Here is a 20,506-nt window from a genome sequence, read left to right as displayed (position 1 = left end):
TGAAAATGTCAGAAAATCTTTTACTGTTGGTCGCCCACAGGATCCGTAGAAACATGAAGCTCGGGACGCCGAGTGTAAACAGAATCCGCCGCTCCTGCCCCACCGCTCCGCATGCAGGGAAGCTGGGAAATGGCACGTACTGGCCAGGAAAGGGTTAATGTCCGGCTTGTAGCGGGGCTGCGGAGATCTCTGGAGGACTAGTGCATCATAATGGGCCCCTGCGTCCATCTATCCTCCCCACAGCACCAGGCCCCTGCATGTGACGGGGCCCTCTTATCCCGCCGGGTGCAGCCCAGGGTCAGGGCGCACTCCTGCCTGAGATCCAGGAGGCAGCGAGGCTTCGGGGTGTTTGGGCGAGATGATTCCTATAGAGGGCGTCCTGAGCGGGGGAAGGGCTCATAGATGTGCGGCAGCGCTTTCTCCATTGGCTCATCTGGGGACAGATCAGCAGCCCCTCTGATAGCCACGCCTCCTGTGTGACTGCTGGCTCCACCCCCGAGGAGCTGAGGTATGTGGCTGCAGGTTCGCAGCTCGGTCCTGCTGAGCTGAGGCTCCAATGGTATCGTACCAGAAGTTGAGACCCCCAGCACCCCCACACTTGGCACAGCTGCCTACGGAGCAGTAAGTCCTCGGAGCATGCAGCAGCAGCGCGGCGTCCCGGCTCAGAGCGGCCTCAAGCGTTTAGTAATATAAAAGGCGGCGGAGCCCTCCTGGTGCATGCTGGGTAGTGGCCGGGGTTAGTATGTAAACACGCCACCCCTGCAAGCAGTTACCTCATCCCGGTATTCTCATAGGAAAGGGCGCACTCGAAAAGGCGGCAGCATTAGGGGTCAAGAAGAGGTGGAAAATGTGAGGAAAGGAGATAACGGTGGAGGCGCGGGAAGGGTTAAGCCGACTTCTTGCGCTCAACATGAAGAACTTTCCTCCTCTGGTGCAACATGTGGAAGTAGAGCTGCGGGAAAACTGCGGAGAGAAGGAGGCGGTGAGTGACGGCGCAGCAGGACCCCCAGAGTGAGAACGCCCCCGAGGGAGACACAAAGGACCTCCTGCAAGAGTAGATTGCCCCCAAGGGTCCCGCACACTGGCGGTGCGAGGGTGCCGGCAGTCAGCGGCTCGCGCAGTCGGCGGCGCGTGCGTCCCGGCAGTCAGCGGCACGTGTGTCCCGGCAGTCAGCGGCTGTCGCAGTGGCGGCGCGTGCGTCACGGCAGTCAGCGGTGCGTGCGTCACGGCAGTCAGCGGCGCGTGCGTCACGGCAGTCAGCGGCGCGTGCGTCACGGCAGTCAGCGGCGCGTGCGTCACGGCAGTCAGCGGCTCGCGCAGTGGCGGCGCGTGCGTCCCGGCAGTCTGCGGCTCGCGCAGTGGCGGCGCGTGCGTCCCGGCAGTCTGCGGCTCGCGCAGTGGCGGCGCGTGCGTCCCGGCAGTCAGCGGCTCGCGCAGTGGCGGCGCGTGCGTCCCGGCAGTCAGCGGCTCGCGCAGTGGCGGCGCGTGCGTCCCGGCAGTCAGCGGCTCGCGCAGTGGCGGCGCGTGCGTCCCGGCAGTCAGCGGCTCGCGCAGTGGCGGCGCGTGCGTCCCGGCAGTCAGCGGCTCGCGCAGTGGCGGCGCGTGCGTCCCGGCAGTCAGCGGCTCGCACAGTGGCGGCGCGTGCGTCCCGGCAGTCAGCGGCTCGCGCAGTGGCGGCAGACAGATACTCACTGGGGATGTAGGACGCCATGACGAGGATGAGGAAGGTGTAGTAATGGAAGGAGAAGTTGTATTTGTTGGGCAGGCTGATGGAGTACAGACCGGTCTGCTGGACAGACGGCAGCGCAGCGTAGATGGTCAGTAACTCTCCGGCTACCCCCATGGGATATAAGACGATGAAGAGGGTGTACCTGAAAGAGGCAGAGATGGGACAGAGGACATAGGTGTGATGGCCGCTAGTGAGCGCCATCCCGGGCCCAGTGCCTCCTGACCTGGAGCCGCCCATATTGTAAATTCTGGGGGGGAGATCTGCTGTGTGAATGGTAACGTATGGAAGAAAAGGATAGTAACAACATCAGTGTCTGGCTGCGTTTCTGCTCATCTTATTGTTTTTTTTTTTAATCATTACCAATCGCGGGGCCCAGAGGTTGTGAGGCCCGGAGATGCCTCTGAGAATCACGATTTCTAATGAAAAAAATCCAGCAGAGCAGAAAAAGCAGAACACACAAGTGTAGCTATGATACTTGTCGCTGGGGGTCCGCTGAGCCCCCGCCCCAAAGGGGGATGTACCGGGACACACAAGTGTAGCTATGATACTTGTCGCTGGGGGTCCGCTGAGCCCCCGCCCCAAAGGGGGATGTACCGGGACACACAAGTGTAGCTATGATACTTGTCGCTGGGGGTCCGCTGAGCCCCCGCCCCAAAGGGGGATGTACCGGGACACACAAGTGTAGCTATGATACTTGTCGCTGGGGGTCCGCTGAGCCCCCGCCCCAGAGGGGGATGTACCGGGACATACAAGTGTAGCTATGATACTTATCGCTGGGGGTCCGCTGAGCCCCCGCCCCAGAGGGGGATGTACCGGGACATACAAGTGTAGCTATGATACTTGTCGCTGGGGGTCCGCTGAGCCCCCGCCCCAGAGGGGGATGTACCGGGACACACAAGTGTAGCTATGATACTTGTCGCTGGGGGTCCGCTGAGCCCCCCACTCACCTAGCCCATTTGATTATGTACGGCAGATGGTTGAGGAGACTGAAGGTATAAAACGAGTAGCGGATGATCTCAGTGATTGTCCAGGCAACAACGAACAGCAGCACCGAATCCTCGTTCTGAACCTGCAGGGACAAGAGGAGATGAGCCTCCTGTTCTCCCGGACGGTCGCCCTTTCCTGCCCCACACGCACCTCTCTCACGCTGTGCGTGACGGCCCAGGTCAGGAACACCCGAGAAAGCACCTGAAACGCTGTGAGGACCACGGAGGACGGCACGATTCCTGTGGTGAAGAGACATGGGGAGTCAGCAATGCCGGTCACATGTGCCACTGCACGGACATCTTCACATCTGCCCCCTCCTCCACATCCAGGCAGCGTGCGACGGTCAGAGCGTGATCTGCAGTCACTACAGGGTCAACCACTGTCGGATATACAACAGTGGCTACAACATGGAGGACCCCCTCATGGGCAGAGTCTGCGGGCCGGGCGCCCCTCGTGGGCAGAGTCTGCGGGCCGCGCTCCACTCATGGGCAGAGTCATCACTCTTTCTCCATAGCTGGACTGAGGATGAAGTACCCTATAATAACCGGACTCCCACTATCAGTAACTTACTGCCCCGCGGTCACTCACAGCACCACCGCTGCCGACCTTCGCCCAGTGACTTACCCAATGCACAATGTACAATCTGTAAATAAAGAGATGGTGTCAGTATCCGGCACCTGCCACAAGTCACAGCCAGGATGAGACGCAGCCGCCCTTACCTCCAGCAGCGCTCCCGTCTGGAAGAACTTCAGGGGCCGCTCGATGGAGTAATACAGGCTGTGATAACTCCCCTTGGCGAGATACGTGCGCACTAGGCCGACTGCTATGACCAGCCACCTACAAGACACAATGCACAATGGCGCCCATCACTAAAAATCCCCCTGGGTAACTGGCAGATTCCTGGGGCCCGGCTGTCATCACCTGAGCGCCACAGAGCGAGAAATCATCAGATATCAGCTCAACACACAACACTAGCACCCCAGTATCACAGGGACCCTCCGTCATCACATGCATCAATCAGCCCCTAGACTTACTCACCCCGCTGTCATTATCACATTATAAATGACAAGATAAGCCGTGGCAAAAGCTCCGGGGCCCCGTCTCCTCTTCTGACTGTCATTATCCATAGACCGGCCACTGCCAGAAGGTGGACTCGCCATATCTGTAAGGAGAAGCCGCACACAGTAATGCAAACGTCACCCCTGACCCCACACTACACAGCTTGTACTGAACTCCAGAGCTGCACTCACTATTCTGCTGGTGCAGTCACTGTGTACATACATTACTGATCCTGAGTTACCTCCTGTATTATACTCCAGAGCTGCACTCACTATTCTGCTGGTGCAGTCACAGTGTACATACATTACTGATCCTGAGTTACCTCCTGTATTATACTCCAGAGCTGCACTCACTATTCTGCTGGTGCAGTCACAGTGTACATACATTACTGATCCTGAGCTACCTCCTGTATTATACCCCAGAGTTGCACTCACTATTCTGCTGGTGTAGTCACTGTGTACATACATTACATTACTGATCCTGAGTTACATCCTGTATTATACTCCAGAGCTGCACTCACTATTCTGCTGGTGCAGTCACAGTGTACATACATTACATTACTGATCCTGAGTTACATCCTGTATTATACTCCAGAGCTGCACTCACTATTCTGCTGGTGCAGTCACAGTGTACATACATTACATTACTGATCCTGAGTTACCTCCTGTATTATACTCCAGAGCTGCACTCACTATTCTGCTGGTGCAGTCACAGTGTACATACATTACATTACTGATCCTGAGTTACATCCTGTATTATACTCCAGAGCTGCACTCACTATTCTGCTGGTGTAGTCACTGTGTACATACATTACTGATCCTGAGTTACCTCCTGTATTATACTCCAGAGCTGCACTCACTATTCTGCTGGTGTAGTCACTGTGTACATACATTACTGATCCTGAGTTACCTCCTGTATTATACTCCAGAGCTGCACTCACTATTCTGCTGGTGCACTCACTGTGTACATACATTACTGATCCTGAGTTACATCCTGTATTATACTCCAGAGCTGCACTCACTATTCTGCTGGTGCAGTCACAGTGTACATACATTACATTACTGATCCTGAGTTACATCCTGTATTATACCCCAGAGCTGCACTCACTATTCTGCTGGTGCAGTCACAGTGTACATACATTACATTACTGATCCTGAGTTACCTCCTGTATCTCTATTATAAAAATATCAAAAACACAATACATAATACATAAGACAGACAAAAACATTCCAGAACTAAAAAACAAGACAAAACCATACAGAAACATACAACACCTGTGCAAAACTTGCAATGTCCTTTGTGGTCCTCAAGCTTTCCAGCTTGGAAGGCCCCCAGCAGGAACTCTCCAACAACACTATACAATTTAAAAAATAAAAATAAAACCCCCCAGATGTAATCCATTCATCCTCATGCATACCCGTTCACACCCCATTCACGTTCCCCACCCATACCTATATACAAATAACTAAAGAAATACTTCCGGCCCATACTGCCTCAAAACTAGCTTTAGCCATTAACTTGGCAAAAAGAACCGCCACCGAGCTTACCACCCCTATCCTTTTTTTTTTTTTTTTAATTTTTTTTTTATAATTTTTTTTTTTTTTTTTTTAATTTTTTTCCCCCCACCTTTTTTCCTCACCACAGGTCCATATACGTCCATGGCCTATCACTCCACAAGGTCCATAACAGTTCGTGGCCTATCACATCTACTTGAGGAGCACGAAAGTTTTATGCCCCTCAAGAAAAAAAAAAAACCCTCCACCATTTGCCTCCGATGTGCTCCAGCATGCCTTCTTCCTCCATGGTCCATGGTATATCTCCACTTGCCACTTCCCTTGACTTGGGGTCCTTTGATTTTTCCATTCTCACCTCCCCCATTCACCCCCCTCCCAACCTCACTATACCCTCCCATGCCCTCTAACTAAAAGAAAATAATAACACATACACAACACATAACAACATACAATACAATACATAATACTACTACTCCATGCTAATTCTCTTGGATCTCTCTGCAGCATTCGACACTGTGGATCATCAGCTCCTCCTCACTATGCTCCGTTCCATTGGCCTCAAGGACACCGTTCTCTCCTGGTTCTCCTCCTATCTCTCCGACCGCTCCTTTACTGTTTCTTTTGCCAGTTCCTCCTCCTCTCACCTTCCCCTTACTGTTGGGGTTCCTCAAGGATCGGTTCTAGGCCCCCTCCTCTTCTCCTTGTACACTGCCCCTATTGGTCAAACAATCAGTAGATTTGGTTTCCAGTACCATCTCTATGCTGATGACACCCAATTATACGCTTCTTCTCCTGACATCACGCCAGCCTTTCTAGAAAACACCAGCGATTGTCTAAACGCTGTGTCTAATATCATGTCCTCACTATATCTGAAACTGAACCTGTCAAAGACTGAACTCCTTGTGTTTCCTCCCTCTACTAATGTACCTATACCCGACATTGCCATTTCTGTGTGTGGTTCCACTATTACTCCCCAGCAACAGGCCCGCTGTCTTGGGGTCATACTTGATTCCGAGCTTTCCTTTGCCCCCCACATTCGATCACTGGCTCGCTCTTGTCATCTGCACCTCAAAAACATTTCTAGAATTCGACCTTTTCTTACCTTTGACTCTGCAAAAACTCTTACTGTTTCTCTTATTCATTCTCGTCTCGACTATTGTAACTCTCTTCTAATCGGTCTCCCTCTTACCAAACTCTCCCCTCTCCAATCTGTCTTGAATGCTGCAGCCAGGATCATATTCCTCACCAATCGTTACACCGATGCCTCTACCTTGTGCCAGTCATTACACTGGCTACCCATCCACTCCAGAATTCAGTATAAACTTATTACCCTCACTCACAAAGCCCTCCATGGCTCAGCACCACCCTACATCTCCTCCCTTGTTTCAGTATACCACCCTACCCGCGCCCTCCGTTCTGCTGATGACCTGAGATTAGCATCCTCAATAGTCAGAACCTCCCACTCCCGTCTCCAAGACTTGACACGTGCCGCGCCAATTCTTTGGAATGCACTTCCCAGGTCAATACGATTAGTCCCCAATCCCCACAATTTTAAGCGTGTCCTGAAAACGCATTTATTCAGACTGGCCTACCGCCTCAACACATTAACCTAATCTATCCCTGTGTGGCAGAGCCAAAAGTTTTACCATAACCAGGTTCCCCGCATCATGTTCCCACATGCTTTATGCATCCATTAGCCCTCTGTGTCTGTACTGTTACACACTTAACATTATGGCTGGTCCATACAATCAGGGCAACTGTTACCACCCACCTTTCGTGTCTCCCTCTTTCCTCATAGACTGTAAGCTTGCGAGCAGGGCCCTCACTCCTCTTGGTATTTGTTATAATCTACTGTATGTGATTATTGTTATGTTGTAATGTCTATTGTCTGTACAAATCCCCTCTGAAATGTAAAGTGCTGCGGAATATGTCGGCGCTATAAAAATAAAATTTATTATTATTATTATTATTAATACAATATAACACCAATTAAATATAATTAATTACTAAATACACCATACCCTTCAAAACGTTTCTTACAGGCCCAAGTTCAGTGCCTGCAAGCCCAATATCCATTAATGCTCTATGTTTCCAAAACAAAAGACTAGAGTGGCATGCTTTTAGCCCACCACCAGGAAAAGGAGTTCTCGAGGCTCCGTCCCTCACTAACTCATTCACCCTGTCCCTTAACAACTAAGACTGTCCCTGCTTCTGTCCCTAAAGAAACTGTCCCTATCTGTCCCTTCCTGTCCCTACTCCACCTAACTTAACATAACTAACTCTATCTGTCCCTCAGTGCCTGTCCCTCCCTGTCCCTATCTGCCCATACTTCTGTCCCTAACACACCCAGTGAAACTTATGCTATCCCTACCCTCATTCACACGGAGCTAGCTCTCCCTTGAGTGCATTTTTAAAAGGAGAGGCCTCTCCAAAGCCAAGAGGCCTTCCTCACACCCAACCTTTCGAACTCCAAAGAACGGACCTTCACCAGGTCACCCAAGATGTTTTCTACCACCTCATCCCTTGGGAGGGTTTTTTTCCGCGTCGAAACTAGGCACCGTGCATTCCAAGTGTAGAACCTAACCACTACACTGACTAGGAATAAAGTGCACGGGTCCCGACCACCCAGGGATCTGAACACTCCATAGGCCCACTCAGCGTAGGAGAGGGACGCCAGCCGCGGCCAACGTATGGAAGCACCCACCCTGTTGTACACCTCTGCATTAAAGGGACACTGAAACAGGAAGTGCTCCATGCTTTCCAGCACGTCACCACACTCCTCACGGGGACAACCCCGATCATCGGATTTCCTGCACTTCAAGTTATCCTTTACATACAGCCTCCCGTGGAAGCAACGCCAGGTCAAGTCCCAAAACTTCATGGGGATCCGCTTAGAATTTAAAAGCCCCAGCCCGACCTCCAGATCCCGGCCTGGGCAATCCTTAAGGGCCAGGGGCTTCTGGAAATGGGTCAACAGGACCCTCCTGTCAAGGCATTGCCTCGACATGGTCCTGATTTCCCACATTCCCAGACCCCACCGGCGGATCACCTTCAGAACCGGGGTAGCGTAAGCCGGGAGATGCCCATGAGGTGTGCGTAGGTCCTTCACCTGCCCTCCTGTCTCCCATTCCTGGAAGAAAGGCCAAAGCCAACCCTTGCAGGAGACTACCCACGGAGGAGCCCTCTCTAGCCAGAGGTTGGAGATGTTAGTCTTAAGAAAGGTGTTTACTAGAAACACCACCGGGTTGACCATACCCAACCCGCCTAGTCTCCTCGTACGGTATGTAACCTCCCTCTTGATTAGGTTAAGCCTATTCCCCCATAACAATTGGAAGAACAGGCTATAGACCCGTGTCCAGAGAGGTTCCGGCAAGATGCACACACTGCCCAGGTATATTAATAAAGGTAGCAGAAAGCCTTTAGCCAGGGCAACCCTTTCCCTCAGGGTTAAAGACCAACCCTTCCATTGGTCCACCTTTTGGGCGGCGATCTTAAGTCTGCCCTCCCAATTTTGCTGGGGGTAATCCCCGGGGCCAAATTCGATGCCTAGAATTTTGGCGGTGGCCTGGGGCCCTGGAAGGGTGTCCGGGAGATCAAACCTGGGATCTCCCCCTCCCAGCCAGAGACTTTCACACTTATCCCGGTTGATCATGGACCCGGATGCCTCCGAGTAGCGCACTACCTCCGACATGACCCAATCCGCCTCCCCTCTCGAGGACACAAAAAGGGAAACATCATCAGCATACGCCACCACCCTCAGAGAGGACCCAGAGCCCGCCTGGTCCATCCCGACTCCCGCCAACGGTCCACGATCTACCCTCCTTAAGAAGGGATCGATCGCAAACACGTATAAAAGCGGGCTCAGCGGACAGCCCTGACGGACCCCAGAACCCACCTCAAAAGGGCGACCTGACCAACCGTTCACCAGCGGAAAAGTCTCAGCCCCTTGGTACAAGATCTCTAACCATTTTACAAACCTCCCAGGCAGACCATACCTCAAAAGACCGGACCAGAGGTACTCGTGGTTGACCCGGTCAAAGGCTTTCGCTTGATCTAATGACAGCAAGTACCCCCCCCAGTGACCTGCCCTACCCTGCTCCACTGCCTCTCGGACACCGAGCACAGCACTAAAAGTACTGCGGCCTGGAACAGAGCAATGCTGGGCCCCTGACAGGAGCCGGGGTGCAAACTTCACCAGCCGATTAAACAGCACCTTGGCCAGAACCTTCCGGTCCATATCGAGAAGCGCTATGGGACGCCAGCTCTCGATACGGGACGGATCCTTACCCTTTGACAGAATAATGAGGGCTGACTTCCTCATTGAGTCGGGAAGAGTGCCCGAGGAGAGACACTCATTGAATACCCCTGTCAAGAGGGGGACCAAGGAATCCCTAAAAGTCTTATAGAACTCGGATGTTAAGCCATCCGGACCTGGCGATTTCTTGGGCCGAAGCCCATCAATGGCCAGTCTCACTTCCTCTTCCCTGATTTCTTCTGCCAAAACACCAAGAGAGGGATCACCCCCTGGCTCAGGGACGGTTTCAGCCAGGAAAGCCGACATCCTATACCGATCCAGATCCTTCTTTTCCAAGAGGTGTGAGTAGAAGGATCTGACCACCTCCAGGATCCCTGATTTGGATCTGTTCAGGGACCCCGTACTGTCGATCAGTCCTGTCACCATCTTACAATTCACTGACATCTTACAGTTTCTGTAAGGGTCGGGCGAGCGGTACTTCCCGAAGTCCCTCTCAAAAACTAAAGATGTGTGTCTATCATACTGACACCTCTTGAGCAAAGATTTCACTCTGGAGATTTCCTCACGGTCACCTCCAGTCGAGACAAGCTGCTCGAGTTTCCTCCCCAGGGCCTGGTACAAGCGGTGCCTGTTCAGACTCCTGAGGTTCGAGAGCTGACGGAAGAACCCCGCCGCCCGCTTTTTGAAGATCTCCCACCACTCTGACTTACTACTACAGAGATCCAACAGCGGTACCTGGCTCTGAAGAAAATCCTCGAAAGATTGTCTCACCTCCGCTTCTTCCAGCAGGGACGAATTGAGTTTCCACAGCCCTCTTCCCATCCGATGAGTCTCTGCAACATTCAGAGAAAAGAAAATTAAACAGTGGTCGGAGAACTCCACCTCAACTGCGGACACAGCAGAAAAGATGGCGTCCTCCTTCAAAAAAAACCTGTCTATTCTAGACCTACTGCTACCCCTATGGTAGGTGAAACCCCCGTGACCTGGGGTGTGCCGGATGTGGACATCCACCAGGCGAGCTTCACTGGCTATGCTATTCAACGCGACGCTATCATAAGCCAGGCGATCTCCGGGACCCCCCCGGTCACGGGACCTCGTAATGGTGTTGAAGTCCCCACCGAAGACCACCTGCCGGCTCGTAAAAAGAAAGGGCTTGATCCTCAGGAAGAGACATTTGCGGTCCCACTTGGATTGTGGGCCGTAGATGTTGATGAGCCGGAGCTCTTGTCCCCTCATGAAGACATCTAGGATCAGGCACCTCCCCATTTCCAACTCAGTAACCCGTCGGCATTCAACAGCTGCAGTCTTAAAAAGGACTGCCACCCCGCTATACGGCTCGGCCGCAAGAGACCAGTATGAGGGCCCGCACCTCCACTCCCTCCGTGCTTTAAAGATGGCCCCCATGTCCGTTAGTCTGGTCTCTTGCAAGAATAAAATTTCTGCCTCAATCCGGGAGAAAAAAAATCAAAGGCCGTGAAGCGAGCCGCATCTGACTTAATGCTGGCGACATTAATGGACGCCAGCGTCAACGGGGCGAGTTCAGCCATCATGGGTGATCGAGTTGGATGGCCAGTTTCTTCCCTGCCCCGCTATCACCTCCACCTGGGGAGGGGTCAGACACCTTCCTTTTCAGGGAAGCTCCCGACGTGTCCATCCCCCCCCCCCCCGGTGTCCTCGCCCCCGGGTTCCAGGTCTGTCCCCCCCCTCAGGAGGAACAGTGCCCCCTGAGGGACGGACTCCGCCATCCCCTGAAGGACCCTCCAGTGTTGCCCCCGGCCCAGCACCCTCGTCTGGCGGCTCATCATCTGAACCTCCGAGGGCGCTGAACCGGTTGGAGAGTCTGATCAGAGGGGGGTCAGCGGGCCCTTCCGTGTGCACCCTGGTGGTCGGGGGAGACTTTGAAGGCTTGTCAGCCTTCTTCCCCCCCCGTTTTGCGCTTAGCACGCCTGGTTTTGCCACCTGATGCTGTAGGCTGCTCTCTGACATCCTCGTCGACACTTTCATAACGAGAGGAGTCGTCTGAGTCAGCGGCTTTCTCCTCTCTCACCATCCTCCTGATCTCCTCACTCACCACTCTCTCCCCCAGGGCCTCAGAGGCTTTGGCCACGGGCCTGGAGGGAGGAGCAGGCATCACCCCGGTTGCCCGAGGCTCCACCTGTCCCCTACCACCCTGGAGCTTTTCCTGCCTCCGCTGGTACGCGGGGCCCCTTGCAGCATTGCCCTTCCTCACTGGCCCCTCAGCCCTTCCTCCTCCGCCACCACCTGTCACAGCAGAAGAAGCGCCACCGGGGGTTGCCCCCCCACGGTCTCCCCCCACCGGGCCTGCGGCGGCATTAGAGAAAGAGCGAGGGCAGCGGCTGAGAGGGTGACCTAGGTCACCACACAGGTGGCACCGAATATCCTTACACAAGGCGGCCAGATGACCCACCCCACCACACAAGGCACATTTCTGCACCTTGCAGTTGGCGCTGAAGTGGGTGGGGTCGCCGCACTTGTGGCAGACCTTCGGTTGCCCCTGGTAGAAGACCAGGATCCTGGCCCTTCCCAGGAACGCCGAGGAAGGGATGTGGGTGACCGTGCCGCCGGAAACCTTCAATTTAACCATGAAAGTCCAGCCCCCCGACCAGATGCCGAATTCGTCCCTGTTCTTTTTTGGGACCTCTGTGACCTCCCCGTAACGGGAAAGCCACGTCATGATGTCCACGCCTGCGAGTGACTCGTTACATGTAACCACGGTCACTCGCTTGACGGAATTTTGGCGAGACACCGCTTGAGCCAAGAAGTCTCGCCATCCGGGCTCTTCTCGCACCAGCTCGTAATTCGACCAGAAGAGCTCAAGCCCCTCGGGCCGCACGAAGCTGACGTAGAAGAAGCGGGACGCCGAAGGATGTATCAGGGCAAATATGTCATTCGCCCCGAAGCCCATCTTAAGGAGGAGCTCCACCACCTTGCTCCTAGGTGGACAAGCTTCACTACCCCCCCACCTAAGACGGACCACATTCCTTCTTGGCGGCCCCTGCCCGGCTGTGGGGAGAGACCAAACAGTCCCTCCCTCCCTTTGATTTTGGAAGGCGGCAAGGCCGTGTCTCTCTATCCAGAAAGACAAGTCCACTGTCCTCCCCTCTACCACTATTGATCTATCTCCCCTTTTGAGAGCCTCCAGGAAACGGCGGTGCGAAACGCCGTCCCTGGAGCCCGGAGGCGAGGAGACCCCCCCAGGACCACCCCGACCCCCAGCCGCGGCCCCCGCATAATTGCGTTGAGGTCTCGCGGCCGGAGTGGCAGATGGGCCAGCCCTCCAACCACTACCACCACTTGTGCCAGCACCCTCATTCGTCCTCCCATTCACTCTTTTATTATTTGCATTCACCCCAGCACTTTCACCCACATTCACAGTAGCACTCTCTCCCTCATCCATGTCACTCATGTCACCATTCACTTCAGCAAACATCTCCTCAAATATGTCCACTCCGCTTTCGTACTCACTCTCACTCGCACAATTGGTGAACATAGCAACATTATTTACATTATCTACATTTCCTGAATCAGTGCAGTTCCTCTCTTTGCCTGCTGGGGGCCCTGAGCTCTCTTGCTCGGAGCTACTCCAGCTCCTGCCCAGGAGCGCTGCTGCCCCTTTAAATGCCTCAGTGCTGATGACATCATGCACTCTGCCCTGGCTGGGCCTAGGAGCAACAGCAGCTCCTGGTTTCAGCTCCATTTTTTTTTCTTTTGCTGAGTTTTCATTACTCTGGGCAGGGACGGCCACTGGCACCGCTCCCTGCCCTGCACTTTTCTTCACCCCAGCCGCCGGCTTGCCAGGGAGCGCCAGAGTCCCCGCACCCTCAGATGAAGGTAGGTGGGCCGGGGACCCCGACAACTCCCCGCCAGCTTTTGGGGGCAGCACAGCATTACTTGGAAGGGTGGGTGGGACAGAGGGCAGCGGGCCCGCCGTGGCCACGCCCCCCCGCCGGTCGCAGCCATCCCAGGCAGAGTCGCGGCCCCCTGCGAGGCCATGGCCCCCCCGGGTGACGCGAGCACAGTGGGCGGAGCCGCGACCGCTGAGGCCACGCCCCCCGCCAGTCACAGCCAACACGGGCAGAGCAGCGACCCCTTGCGAGGCCACGCCCCCCCGGGCGACGCAGACGCAGCGAGTGGGACGACGGCCGAGGAGGACATGCCCCCCCCCGCACGCCGCAGCCTTTGCAGGCCGGGCAACACTCGGGGAGGCCACGCCCCCCTCACGGACCACCGCCGCCACCCTATGCCCACCACTTGAGACGGGCAAGGCCGGCCACTCCCCCTCGTCGCCCAGCGGCGGAGCCCCCTGCACGGACCCCTTTTTGGGTCGACGTGCCGGAGACCCCGCTCTCACCACAGGCGCCGACATGGGAGCGACCAGCACTTTGCACCACCTCAGCTGCTGCTTGATGTTCTGTTCGCCCTTCCTAGGCTTCTGGACCCCCACTAGCGATCCAGACTTAGCGGATCCGTACGTGGGGGGCCCAGAAGCCCCAGCACTCGCCGCCGGAGATACGGCCCTGGCTGTACCAACTTTACCTGGTGCCAGGCCAGCCCCCCCTGCCACCGAGGGCTGAGCCTGGACACCACCACCACAACCAGCACCGACCTCCATGTCGCTGCCCTGGTCTGAACTGTCACCAGATGCGACAGTCAGGTCACAACAGTCATCTCTCTCCCCGCTCCCTCGCTGCGGACCCACCACAGGGCCCGAGCCGGGGTGGGTAGCGGGGTCCACACAGCGGGACAGAGGGGCCCCGGGAAGAGGAGCAAAAACCAGTTGTTCCTCCACGCCTTCAGAGGCCTTACGCCTGCGCCTCCTGTTTCTCCTCCTCCCGGTTGCCTCATCCTCCGGGCAGACCTCATACCCAAACAACAGCGTGCCAAACCGTGCTGGGGATTCCATCTGCCATACTTGTTTAAGGATGAGGCAGCCCCCCTCAGAACTACTCCCGCTCCCTCCATCCTCCCCCTCGCTCCTGCTTTCCTCCGCGTTACTGGAGTCCAGCAGGAGGGCCACCTGCTCGGGGGCTATCCCGCTGCATGTTACCTGACTCACGCTGGTGTCCGCCAGGTCTTCAGGTGGAGGCGGCCCAGGTGTGGTGTGGGCGCCATCTTGCTCTTCCTCGCTTTCCTCCACCTGGATGGGGACTCCTGACCCCCCAGGAGACCCACCGGCCATGGCCCTGAACCGGTCCTCGTTCTGCAGCTTCTCCTGGAAGGGGCCGCTGCCGGCCATGATGGTACTTCGCCGGCCCTCCAGGGCCCGAATCTCCCCTTTCAGCCGCTTGACCGTGGCGGTGACCTCCGCTCTCTTTGAGGCAGGGAGCCTGTTTTTACTGATGACCCGGGCTCCCTCCAACTCCCCCCGGAGTCTCCTGAGCTGCTTGCCGGCCTCCTCATACTCGGAGAGGTGGGCATGAATGCGGGAGGCGTAGGTGGTAGCTGGCTCTCCCGCAACCTTGGAGCCCCAGATGTTAAGGGGGGGCCCCGCCTCACCTCTGCCGGCTGCTGCACCTCCGGGGGAAGGGCCCGCCACAGCCTTCACTTCGGGGGTCCCAGACCCTGGAGCCTTGCGGCCCCCTGGGGTCCGCTTTTTCCCCATCCCTGGGACCGGCTGGCTGTGCCTTGGGCCTCCTGGTGGTGGATGAGGCCCCCCACCCCCAGCTGGCTTGCCGGAGGGTGGGACCAGGGGCACAGCCCCGGCGCTCAGTCCCAAGGAGAGTCCTCTTTCCTGGGAAGGGGGCAGATGGAAAGTCCTTGCAGGAAAAAAAAAAAAACCTCCCTTCCCAGGAGCTTAGCAAAACCCCAGCCTGCAAAGGCTCAGCTGCGACGCTCCTCCTCTTCTGGGGTGTGTCCAGAGCTGCACTCACTATTCTGCTGGTGCAGTCACTGTGTACATACATTACTGATCCTGAGTTACCTCCTGTATTATACCCCAGAGCTGCACTCACTATTCTGCTGGTGCAGTCACTGTGTACATACATTACTGATCCTGAGTTACCTCCTGTATTATACCCCAGAGCTGCACTCACTATTCTGCTGGTGCAGTCACTGTGTACATACATTACTGATCCTGAGTTACCTCCTGTATTATACCCCAGAGCTGCACTCACTATTCTGCTGGTGCAGTCACTGTGTACATACATTACTGATCCTGAGTTACCTCCTGTATTATACTCCAGAGCTGCGCTCACTATTCTGCTGGTGCAGTCACTGTGTACATACATTACTGATCCTGAGTTACCTCCTGTATTATACTCCAGAGCTGCACTCACTATTCTGCTGGTGCGAGGTGTGCGGAGCGGAGATGTGCGTGTATTTTGAAATGGGGGGTCCCTATTTGAAAGTTCGCACCGGGGCCCATAACTTTGTAGTTACGCCACTGGGTGAAGGGTTAATGAGGCGGTGCTGGAGATAAGCCGCGCAGACTCTGGACTAATAATCTAGCAGCACTGAAACTGGCAGACAGCAGGGAGTCCAGGAGGTCACCGGGATCCATCCCTCTGTGCATTGGACATTGCACCCAGCAGTGAAGGACGGGGAAGAGGGGGGGGCGGAGAAGAGGCGGAGGACGGGGAAGAGGGGGGGAGAGAGGGGGGGAGAGAGAGAGAGAGAGAGAGAGAGAGAGAGGGGGGGGGACGGGGGGAGAGAGGGGGGGGGGGACGGGGGGAGAGAGGGAGGGGGGGGACGGGGGGAGAGAGAGAGGGGGGGGACGGGGGGAGAGAGAGAGGGGGGGGACGGGGGGAGAGAGAGAGAGAGGGGGGGGGACGGGGGGAGAGAGAGAGAGAGAGGGGGGGGACGGGGGGAGAGAGAGAGGGGGAGACGGGGGAGAGAGAGAGAGGGGGAGACGGGGGGAGAGAGAGAGAGAGAGAGAGGGGGAGACGGGGGAGAGAGAGAGAGAGAGAGAGAGAGAGAGAGGGGGAGACGGGGGGAGAGAGAGAGAGAGAGAGAGAGAGAGGGGGAGACGGGGGGAGAGAGAGAGAGAGGGGGAGACGGGGGGAGAGAGAGAGAGAGGGGGAGACGGGGGGAGAGAGAGAGAGAGGGGGAGACGGGGGGAGAGAGAGAGGGGGAGACGGGGGGAGAGAGAGAGGGGGAGACGGGGGGAGAGAGAGAGGGGGAGACGGGGGGAGAGAGAGAGGGGGAGACGGGGGGAGAGAGAGAGGGGGAGGGGGAGACGGGGGGAGAGAGAGAGAGAGAGAGGGGGAGACGGGGGGAGAGAGAGAGAGAGAGAGGGGGAGACGGGGGGAGAGAGAGAGAGAGAGAGGGGGAGACGGGGGGAGAGAGAGAGAGAGAGAGGGGGAGACGGGGGGAGAGAGAGAGAGAGAGAGGGGGAGACGGGGGGAGAGAGAGAGAGAGGGGGAGACGGGGGGAGAGAGAGAGGGGGAGACGGGGGGAGAGAGGGAGGGGGAGACGGGGGGGGAGAGAGAGGGGGAGACGGGGGGGGAGAGAGAGGGGGAGACGGGGGGGAGAAGGGGGGGAGAAGGGGGGGAGAAGGGGGGGGGAGAGGGGGGGGAGAGGGGGGGGAGAAGGGGGGGGAGAAGGGGGGGAAGGGGGGACACGGGGGAGAAGGGGGGACACGGGGGAGAAGGGGGGACACGGGGGAGAAGGGGGGACACGGGGGAGAAGGGGGGACACGGGGGAGAAGGGGGGACACGGGGGAGAAGGGGGGACACGGGGGAGAAGGGGGGACACGGGGGAGAGGGGGGGGACACGGGGAGAAGGGGGGACACGGGGGACAGGGGGGGGACACGGGGGAGAAGGGGGGACACGGGGGAGAAGGGGGGACACGGGGGAGAAGGGGGGACACGGGGGAGAAGGGGGGACACGGGGGGGGACACGGGGGGGGACACGGGGGGGGACACGGGGGACAGGGGGGGGACACGGGGGACAGGGGGGGGACACGGGGGGGGGACACGGGGGACAGGGGGGGGACACGGGGGACAGGGGGGGGACACGGGGGACAGGGGGGGGACACGGGGGACAGGGGGGGGACAGGGGGGGGACAGGGGGGGGACAGGGGGGTGACACGGGGGACAGGGGGGTGACACGGGGGACAGGGGGGTGAGACGGGGGACAGGGGGGTGAGACGGGGGAGAGGGGGGGTGAGACGGGGGAGAGGGGGGTGAGAGGGGGGAGAGGGGGGTGAGAGGGGGGAGAGGGGGGTGAGAGGGGGGGGACAGGGGGGGAGAGGGGGGGGAGAGGGGGGGGGACAGGGGGGGGACAGGGGGGGGAGAGGGGGGACAGGGGGGGGACAGGGGGGGGAGAGGGGGGACAGGGGGGGGACAGGGGGGGGACACGGGGGAGAGGGGGGGGACACGGGGGAGAGGGGGGGACACGGGGGAGAGGGGGGGACACGGGGGAGAGGGGGGGACACGGGGGAGAGGGGGGGACACGGGGGAGAGGGGGGGACACGGGGGAGAGGGGGGGGACACGGGGGAGAGGGGGGGGACACGGGGGAGAGGGGGGGGACACGGGGGAGAGGGGGGGGACACGGGGGAGAGGGGGGGACACGGGGGAGAGGGGGGGACACGGGGGAGAGGGGGGGACACGGGGGAGAGGGGGGGACACGGGGGAGAGGGGGGGACACGGGGGAGAGGGGGGGGAGAGGGGGGGGACACGGGGGAGGGGGGGGAGAGGGGGGGACACGGGGGAGAGGGGGGGGACACGGGGGAGAGGGGGGGGACACGGGGGAGAGGGGGGGGACACGGGGGAGAGGGGGGGGGGACACGGGGGAGAGGGGGGGGGACACGGGGGAGAGGGGGGGGACACGGGGGAGAGGGGGGGGGACACGGGGGAGAGGGGGGGGGACACGGGGGAGAGGGGGGGGGACACGGGGGAGAGGGGGGGGGGGACACGGGGGAGAGGGGGGGGGACACGGGGGAGAGGGGGGGGGACACGGGGGAGAGGGGGGGGGACACGGGGGAGAGGGGGGGGGACACGGGGGAGAGGGGGGGGGACACGGGGGAGAGGGGGGGGGACACGGGGGAGAGGGGGGGGGACACGGGGGAGAGGGGGGGGGACACGGGGGAGAGGGGGGGGGGACACGGGGGAGAGGGGGGGGGGACACGGGGGAGAGGGGGGGGGGGACACGGGGGAGAGGGGGGGGACACGGGGGAGAGGGGGGGGGACACGGGGGAGAGGGGGGGGACACGGGGGAGAGGGGGGGGACACGGGGGAGAGGGGGGGGACACGGGGGAGAGGGGGGGGACACGGGGGAGAGGGGGGGGACACGGGGGAGAGGGGGGGGACACTGGGGAGAGGGGGGGGACACGGGGGAGAGGGGGGGGACACTGGGGAGAGGGGGGGACACTGGGGAGAGGGGGGGACACGGGGGAGAGGGCGTCACTGATCTGCGGATAGTGAAGATCCTCTGGATTCTCCCCTCCGGCTGCGGTCACTGAGGTCATTAATGGTCGTCGGAGGGAAGCTCTGCCGCTGACTGTACAGATGATCGGGATCCGCTGCCGGCAGCTCCTGTGTAATCACCGACCAATAATGTCTCCGAGTCTGCAGCCACAGAAGCAGGTTCAGGTCACAGAGGCGGCTCACAGGAGGACGAGGAACAGGCGGCGGTCGCAGCGTCTCCGGACTCGTCTCCAGCCAGCACTGCGCCCCCGGGGCCCCACCATTCTCCCCCATGTCCTCACCTTGTGTCCTCACAGCCGCGCACTTCTCTGCCGCCGACTCCTCCGCTCCCCGCCGCAGCTCCCGTGTCTCCTTCCGCCTCCGCTCGGTCCCGTCCTGTCAGCTGCCCCGCTGCTCTGTCGCACGGTCGCAGCCTAGCCTGCTGACACAGACGCCTCCACACTCTCTGCTCTGATTGGACGATGAGACACTGAGGGAGGAGCAACAAAATAGTTACAATAAGATTGGTTGACAACTCGGTCACTAATAACACGAGGTCACCTGACTCACTCCAACCAATCAGAGGGCAGAATCCTCCGCCAGACAAGAACAGGAACGGCGTCTCCTTGGAAACGGACGGAAGCTGAGAAGGAAAAAGAAAGCTAGAAAAGCGGCTGCGTTTATTACGTCCACAGGCCTCCCCTATCTGACACATTGAAGCGTCCATTGATAACGGCACGGAAGACACCAGCTCTAGTAAACGGGTCAGTGTGGAAATGGGGAGGGTGTAGATGGGGGGCAGTGTGATGGGGAGGGTGTAGATGGGGGGCAGTGTGATGGGGGAGGGTGTAGATGGGGGGGCAGTGTGATGGGGAGGGTGTAGATGGGAGCAGTGTGATGGGGAGGGTGTAGATGGGGGGCAGTGTGATGGGGGAGGGTGTAGATGGGGGGCAGTGTGATGGGGAGGGTGTAGATGGGAGCAGTGTGATGGGGGAGGGTGTAGATGGGGGGCAGTGTGATGGGGGAGGGTGTAGATGGGGGGCAGTGTGATGGGGAGGGTGTAGATGGGGGGCAGTGTGATGGGGGAGGGTGTAGATGGGGGGCAGTGTGATGGGGAGGGTGTAGATGGGGGGCAGTGTGATGGGGGAGGGTGTAGATGGGGGGGCAGTGTGATGGGGAGGGTGTAGATGGGAGCAGTGTGATGGGGAGGGTGTAGATGGGGGGCAGTGTGATGGGGGAGGGTGTAGATGGGGGGCAGTGTGATGGGGAGGGTGTAGATGGGGAGCAGTGTGATGGGGAGGGTGTAGATGGGGGGGCAGTGTGATGGGGGAGGGTGTAGAGGGGGGGCAGTGTGATGGGGGAGGGTGTAGATGGGGGGCAGTGTGATGGGGAGGGTGTAGATGGGAGCAGTGTGATGGGGAGGGTGTAGATGGGGGGGCAGTGTGATGGGGGAGGGTGTAGATGGGGGGGCAGTGTGATGGGGAGGGTGTAGATGGGGAGCAGTGTGATGGGGAGGGTGTAGATGGGGGGGCAGTGTGATGGGGAGGGTGTAGATGGGAGCAGTGTGATGGGGAGGGTGTAGATGGGGGGCAGTGT

At 58.6% G+C, this 20,506-nt stretch overlaps 1 protein-coding gene across 1 annotated transcript; it reads right to left on the bottom strand.

Annotated features, from left to right (window-relative positions):
• Positions 1-19,400, bottom strand: LOC141054978 (very-long-chain (3R)-3-hydroxyacyl-CoA dehydratase 2-like). The gene is given in 9 exon segments (XM_073551901.1): positions 1-963; positions 1,693-1,871; positions 2,677-2,798; positions 2,867-2,955; positions 3,341-3,413; positions 3,415-3,553; positions 3,755-3,878; positions 10,316-10,377; positions 19,213-19,400. Coding segments are annotated over 7 exon segments (801 nt in total). The 5' UTR covers positions 3,877-3,878; positions 10,316-10,377; positions 19,213-19,400; the 3' UTR covers positions 1-886.
• Between the last annotated feature and the right edge of the window lie 1,106 nt (positions 19,401-20,506).

Source organism: Dendrobates tinctorius, unplaced genomic scaffold (assembly GCF_039654945.1).
Source record: "Dendrobates tinctorius isolate UK_male_01 unplaced genomic scaffold, ASM3965494v1 ptg000182l, whole genome shotgun sequence".
NCBI classification, from domain to species: Eukaryota; Metazoa; Chordata; class Amphibia; order Anura; family Dendrobatidae; genus Dendrobates; species Dendrobates tinctorius.
This window is presented reverse-complemented; position numbering and strand designations above follow the sequence as displayed.